Raw genomic sequence first — 7,647 nt, 5'->3', positions numbered from 1 at the left:
ATGAGGTTAGATGCCCTGGTAAGTGATATATTGTGTGCACAGCTGGAAAATTTACATCCAATCAGATATGGATTTCTCCAACATTCCTGATGCAGAGACAGAAACATCAAAGATCAAAGATATGGCGTCAAAGCCAAGCATACGCAGACCTGGCCTCCAAGCAAAAACACCAAACCTTCTCCAGCTCCTTGTAGAAGAACATCGGGGCGTGGATGGAACTCAACTGTAGTATCTGATTGGTCTGGTTTGTTTTTCCTTGTCAGGTGTGATCCCATGTTGATCATTTTGGGCATAAACTCCTCTGACATGATACATCCTTCTGAGTCAAACCAAAAACTTCACCTTCATTATCAACAGGTAGCTCTAGTTCACCTTCATGATACATCCTTCCTGTGACATGATACCCCCAGAACAGACAGCTGTTTGCCGTGTCGGCAAACTACAAAAGCTCTCTGAGACAATGCAATCTGGGGCCAAGAAACCAAAAACATTGAACAACACACTTATCTCAGGGTAGGAAAAGAGAAAGCGGGGCACAGAGGGGGACATAAGAGCACGATAGAAGACTTGCAGAACTGTAAGTTGAAGGTGACAGGGCAAGTTAAGCACTAGTACACTCGACTCTGTTGATCATCAATTTACAACAGAGAGATGAGTTTTGAAATCCTGACAATATGTACAAGAACCTTAAGGTTAAAATATGGTGTGTCTTGTCAAGCTCCGGTTATCAATAACTCAAATTTTACCAGGGACCTGTCAATGTTCTTCTTAGGCAACGCTTCTTTTGTCCGTAAGGATTGTTGACCGCCTCTAATACCTGCTTGCCATGAATCAGAGTAATCATTACCTAAACAAGATAAAATTGAATTGCATGTAGATACAATAGTAAGACCTGAAAAGGAAGAGTGTGGATGTAAACAAAACTGAACAGTTAATGAATGGATTATAACAGAAATTTAGTACTTCCTCCGTTTCACAATGTAAGTCATTCTAGTATTTTCCACATTCATATTGATGTTAATGAATCTAGATAGATATATATGTCTAGATTCATTAACATCAATATGAATGTGGGAAATTGTAGAATAACTTACATTGTGAAACGGAGAGAGTACCAAACAAAAACATACTGTTGCAGTGACTACATAAGGCCTAGCAAGAAAAGCTCCACGTAACGAAAAAAGGAACAAAAGCAACAAATGCCATAAAGCCCACAAACCAGAGCAGAATTTTGCAGCAAGTCAAGGCCCAGTTTGCCAACAATTGGGCCACCAGTCAATATTATCAAAGAAATATCTCTTGGTTTAAAGAAAGTCAAGAAATTTCCATCTCAATTTTTGAATAAGGCTACAATAAATTTATGTAAAAAGCAAAAGTAAAAATAAAGGTGTGCTGTTTTTCGGACGCACGTACACAACCAAGCCTTCCAAAGTGGTGGGCCTTTAATACCTGGACAAGCTAGTTCTAGCTACGATTGGTTTTCAATTTTACTATGACAAACCACTGATAACCGGCTGGCAGGTTTTTTTCCATGACTATAATACAATAAACTAATGAGCAATTCTACATTTTGCCATTGACAAGTGACTGAATCTAAACTATAATACAGTGAAATAGAAATGTCTTCTTTGGTTGCACAACCTTATAATTATTTAAAACAGAAAACAAGTATACAGGCACCAAAAAGCCATAATAAGTTCATAATACTACAAAGATCACTCTTTACTGCTCCATACTTTTCTGATAAACAAGCAGAAATAGATCTCCACGGTCGGTTCTCAGTAAGTCACTAATATGTATATAGGCCGAGTTTAGTTCCAAACTTTTTCTTCAAACTTTAAACTTTTCCATCACATCAAAACTTTCCTACACACAAACTTCCAACTTTTCCGTCACATCGTTCCAATTTCAACCAAACTTCCAATTTTAGCGTGAACTATACACACCCATACTCTACTTTGTGTCCACACATTTGGCAGTTTCCTGATGTTTGGTGTCACGAGCTCCAGGGTGTGAACGCAACACAACAAATAGGGATGGGCATGGGCCATTATGGGTATCCATGGACTAATCAACCGAAATGTACCTTTTCAGTTGATATTGTGTATTTAGTACATTTAGTTGCACTATAGTGCACCCCATCCCTACCAACAGAGAATAATTTCTGTAGGAGAAGCTTACAAATCTATTTTAAGCATAATTTTCCTTCTCTGTTGTTACTATTCCACTGCAGTCATTTTAGCCATCTAGATGAACAGCATCAAATAAACTGAACTTCATAGATTGTTTTAAGAGGCTATAAAAAAAGGCTATAATGGTGAAAGTACTGTCTTGTGCAGTCTACACCTTTCTGATTTGAAGCTGCTGTTCTAATTTCTTACATTCGTGAATATCATTGACAAAACAGATCAAAATTGGGAGTGTTAATTAAACAAAGCAATCGAGTTAGTTCTACTGCCTACTGGCCATCCATCAAAAACTGTCTTTTCACCATTTTCCTGATAAAGTATTGATTTTATGTAATTGCAGAAGAAGATTTAAATTAGAAAGTCCACTTTACTTCCCTAAGGGCATTTCACCAGTGTTGCCGTCATAGTTAGGCATGGATGGTGCATTAGGCAGCTAATCTACCTTGGGTGCTCTTGTCTTACTACTGTAGTGTTATATTGTCTAAGTTTTTATGTAATATGCTTGCTAATTTCTTGGATTTGACTAGCTGGTCTCACCTAGGCGCCCGCTAGGCCCCACGCCCCCACCAAGGCAGAGCATAGGCGCCAGCCATGCTGAACTATAGCGCCTAGGACCTACTTGAACCATGCATTTCACTTTGTGGAATGATACGACATACATTACAATATTTTTTTACGGGAGTAATTTTGAAAGATTGTTTGTATATGTTAGCAACACATAATGGATGTTCAACTTCAAGATATGGAAATGCATGAAAATAGTAGCAAAAAATTCAGTGAAATAGGTTATGATTCCATCTATCATTGTGCACAACTTAAACTTAAAACATGGCTTGAGTAAGGAGAAACTAAAAGTGCAATGTTATAAAAGAGAAAGGTGACTTGGTTTAGTAGTTTGGGGGGCTAAGTGAGACAAAAAGAAGTTGAGAAAATGCTAAGCACAATCCCATCGATGTGCTACTTAGATATTGCCATTACATGTGGGACCAAAGCCCAAATGTAAACAACACATGAGATGGTATTTTCTTTTTTCCAACTTTGTGATCTTTGCAGTTGCACTAAGCGAAATAGCCCAGAGATTTTAAATGCTCTAGTGAAATGGTTTAAGGTGATCTATTTTCCTTTAAAGTGTATGCCACAACTATAATGCCAGTGACTGAAGCTCAAAAGTTCAGCTGCAGCATGATGAGGCTATTCAAGTCCATTTTTTTTAATTTGATGAATATTTATTATATGTTGTAAATGTATCATTAAATGTTCAATATGGAAAATAAAAACAACTTGAAAATGTAAGGGAAAATATTTTAGCAGAGCTAATGGAATATAGGCAAGCACCAACAATGCAGTTCCAAGTTTTCCAGCTATCACAAAAAAGAGAATAAAAACATGTAAGTCGTTCAATGGAGAAGTCAAGTCGTTCAAATGCAATATAACATGTACTTATGTAGAGAGTACCATGTCAACTTCTCTAACAAAAATGTAGTAACAACTAACAGCAACAGAACTGTGTTCCACTGCTAGAGATAGCTAACATGGAGTTTTTATGTATCAGACAGATGAAATAGAATAGAGTAAATTGCACCCCCGGTACAAGAACTTGATAGGTGGGTGCGATCTAGTGTACTACTTTTTTCTACAAACTTGGCCAAACTTAAAGCAGTTTGACTTTGACCAAAGTCAAAACGTCTTATAACCTGAAATAGAGGGAGTATATATCATGTAGAATATCGATCTTTTAACCAAAATGCATGCACTAGCCAAGTTATTGCACTTATATGCTCATTTTTTAAGTTCTTGCACTAGATCGCACACACCTACCAAATTTATGTATTGTAGACACAGTTTACTCATTAGAATATTACAAAACACAAACATAAGTTTGACCAAAACATTTACCTGATTTTTCTGCATTTCTGGGAAGAAATTTTTCTGCATTTCCATAATTTCCTCCTGCATAATTAAGAAAGAAACAATGTAAGAAAGCTACAAACAATCGTTTACCATTGGCATCCACCCAAAGATGCTTAAGGTATTGTTATGCTCTTCAAGGATGCAATTCCCTCCAAATTATGAATACCGGTGAAGGTTATCCCAAAAAAAAAATGTATATGGTGGTATGAACCGGTCTTTAAATTTTACAAGATGGTATAAAAGATTAATATTGGTTTTGAAATAGTCATAAGTTCAGTCTTGATAAGATAGAATAATCAATAACACCGAAAACGAACAGAACCACTTAGGACTTTATTGCACAAGGACTTCAGATGAGAAGGGAATTTAGTACAGCTTCCCTCTCATTCTGAAGGGAATGGACATAATCCACTTGCATCCAAAGAAGGCCTTAATGTTTCCTTCTTGAAAAAAAAAACATGACAAAGAGACAATGATCAGTCATTAGACTGCTCCACGAACTAGTTATGATATTAAACAATAATAAGGTAGATGAAACTAGGTTGTATGGTCATGGCATTTAGGCCCCTGCCCTGATATTTGTAAGGTGAATACCTGATCAAAATCTAGGGCAGAAATACAAATTTAGTACAAATTTACACGTCTTCCAAAATGGGTTTGATTTGTTTCCCTTTGGTTCAATTCAAGTGGACAAAATTGAGTATACAGCTACAACTTAATGGCAAATTAACAATTTAGTTTTAGAGTAGATAGTACAAAAGGGATAACTGTGTTAGTATTTGCCTTTGGAGCACACAAACATACACACCTATGTTGCATGTGACACCTTGTTTCAGTGCTATTTTTTCAGAAAAAAAAATATGAATCTTAAAGGCGAAGTAGTTAATATTAGACAACGGCAAATCTGTATCAGCATGAACAAAAGAGATTAGATGTTACATACAGCTATCGTTCTGAAAAACATGTGGGAGCAAATATCTTATTTGAATCATTTAATAAGTTACTGGATTTGTAAACTTTTCTATGAGATATTACTAGTTCCTTAAAAGAAAGACCTGTACTGAAGCAAGTCCACCAAAATATTACTAGTTCAAGCAATAAGACAATTTTGAAGTATCCCGTCTGAAGTTGCATCACAGCATGCTAATGCAAAAGTTACAAAGCTGTCACAAATGGAATTCAAGTCAAAATTATGGCTGCTAGGTTTGAAAGGTAACAGAGATTCAAGTTTCATCATACATATTTCAAGCTATGGCCCCACCTCTTTCACAAATGGTTCAGTTATGCCTTAGTGTCTCACTCAATTTTGAAATTTACTACAGGCCTACTTTTAGAAAGCGCACACTGAATATTTTAGCAAACATTTGCTACACTGACACTGGTGAAAATTTACTTGTTAAAAAACTGGTGGAATACTGTAGCATAGTGAAGATGATGTACAGATGGAACAAATAAAATGTGATGCATCATTGTTAGGAAGTCTTTTGATGAAAGATACATTGAATTAGTACCTGTTTCTTCTGCAATTCCATGTTCTGTTCCTTGAGTTTCTGAACTTCAGCTTCCAACTCCATTGTGTAAGCCTAGTAATCACAATGGAGCAAATTTCAGTGTCAAAGCAACATATAAACATGCGAATCAAGATTCCCTTTACCGATAAATATTTTGGGATTATCCGTTGTGTTCAACACAGCAAGGACCCAATCTCGACAAGCCGGTTTTACCAGATTTGTGATACTATTTTCCCCTTCTATCACAACCATTTGCAATAGCAAACAGCTGCATATGCAACACATGCAAGAATTTAGGGCAGAGGTATGACCTGCTTCCGGGCACGAGATCTAGCTGCTGACTCCCTGTTCTTGATCATCCTCCTCTGCCGCCGCTCCACCACCTTCTCCACGTTACCACCGCTCCTCCTCCCCCTTATCACCCCCTCAAAGGGGTACGGCACCGGCGCCATCGGTGATGACAGGTCCCCATCCCCCTTGCCCGCTGAATCCATTTGTCCAACTGATGTATCCACCGGAGCAACAGTGATCGCACCACCCCCAATCCCTGCCACTCCGGACATCAGCCTATTCCCCATGGTCGGATCCCCAATCCCCACCGGTGAGAAACCCATCGCACCAGCAGCGGCAGCAGCAGCATCATTGACGCCTCCGTAGTTCCCGAAGAAGATGGAGCTGTTGTTGACAGCCGGAATCGACCGCGGAGCCACCGGCGGAGCGGCGGCCGCAGCTACCATAGCAGCCGCCGCAGCGGTATTCTCTCTGACGACCCCGGCCCTGACCAGGAACTCCTCCAGCGTCATCTCCCCGAGCGTCGGCTGCCGCCTGGGCTGCTGCTGCTCCCCGCCGCCGCCGCCGCCGTCAGCAGCAGCCGCCCCCGGCGACGCCTCTCGCTCTAAGTCCCGCCACACCTCGTCCACCGTCTTGACGCTGAGAGTGCGCGGCAGGGTGAGCGACCCCTGCCTCTGCAGGCCCCCCTCCGCCGCCGCCGCCGCCGCCGACGCCGACGCCATCGCTTGGCTCTCCTCCGCCGTCCAGATGCTCCGCAGCAGCTCGTCCATGTTCATCGACCCGAAATCCTTCCCGAGCCCTCCCCCCATCCCTCCCAGCGTGCTCTGGAACTCGTCGAACGTCAGTGAGTAGATCGACCCCTGCCTCGCCAGCGGCGCCGCACCCGCACCCGCACCCGCCGCCGCCCCCCTCCTCTCCGACCCCCCGCCATCCTTCAGATCCATCCCTCCCCCTCCCCCTCCTCCCCCTCCTCCTCCTCCCTGCAACCGCAACGCCCTAGAAGGTGGAATAGGTTGCCTGCGGCGGCGAAGACGTCAAAGCGGGCAAGGCAAGCGAAGTGAATCCTCCCGCCGCCGCCCGCCGCCCGCCGCGCGCGCCGTCCGGTGGCTGCTGCTGCTGCTGCTGCTGCGGCTGCGGCTGCGGCTGGTGGTGGTGGTGGTGGTGGTGGTGATGGATCGCGGCGGGGAATGCGTGACGCGACTCGCGAGCGAGAGCGAGAGAGAGAGAGAGAGAGTCGGAGAGCGCGGCGGGGACAGGTGTCACCTCCCTCCCCCGTCGGATCCTCTGCGGCGCGTGCGCGTTGACGGGTTCGGCGCAGAGGATCCCCGGGGGTGAGTTGATACGTGGCGGCCTAGCGAGGCGTGGACTGCGCCGCGGCCAATCAGAGCGCGCGACGTGGGGACTCCGGTGGTAATACGGCACGAGGGCCCTACTACTGTTGAGTGACTCGCAGGTGGGCCATCTGCTGTGGTGTGGGGTTGTGGGTCCCGGATGTCAGTTGGGCCTGTGAAGGAAGGGTTGGCTTTTTCTAGAAAGGGCTGTACGTACCGGATACGGAAGCAGATCCGGGTAACGTGGGTGTGGCTTTTTCGGCTTTTCCCCTGTGATTTTTTGTAGTACTGCCGTTGTACCGTCACCCTGGCATGGCATGGGTAGGCAGTTAAAAATGAGACAGAATCCCCATTTTAAACCTTATAGCAACAACCTGGCTGGATTTGTTCAAGTAAAGAGTTTGTGATAGCACA

At 42.9% G+C, this 7,647-nt stretch overlaps 1 protein-coding gene across 1 annotated transcript; it reads right to left on the bottom strand.

Moving 5' to 3' along the window:
- Nucleotides 1-325: 325 nt before the first annotated feature.
- On the bottom strand, nt 326-7,098 carry LOC4345807 (bZIP transcription factor TRAB1-like). The gene is made up of 4 exons (NM_001403632.1): nt 5,923-7,098; nt 5,612-5,683; nt 4,086-4,139; nt 326-817 (listed from the first exon to the last, which is right to left on the bottom strand). Exons 1-4 carry the CDS (start codon nt 6,844-6,846, stop codon nt 743-745), a joined length of 1,125 nt encoding a protein of 374 aa, NP_001390561.1. The 5' UTR covers nt 6,847-7,098; the 3' UTR covers nt 326-742.
- Between the last annotated feature and the right edge of the window lie 549 nt (nt 7,099-7,647).

Source organism: Oryza sativa, chromosome 8 (assembly GCF_034140825.1).
Source record: "Oryza sativa Japonica Group chromosome 8, ASM3414082v1".
Lineage (NCBI taxonomy): Eukaryota > Viridiplantae > Streptophyta > Magnoliopsida > Poales > Poaceae > Oryza > Oryza sativa.
Note: the sequence above shows the minus strand (reverse complement) of the source record. Positions and strands in the feature narration are given on the sequence as shown.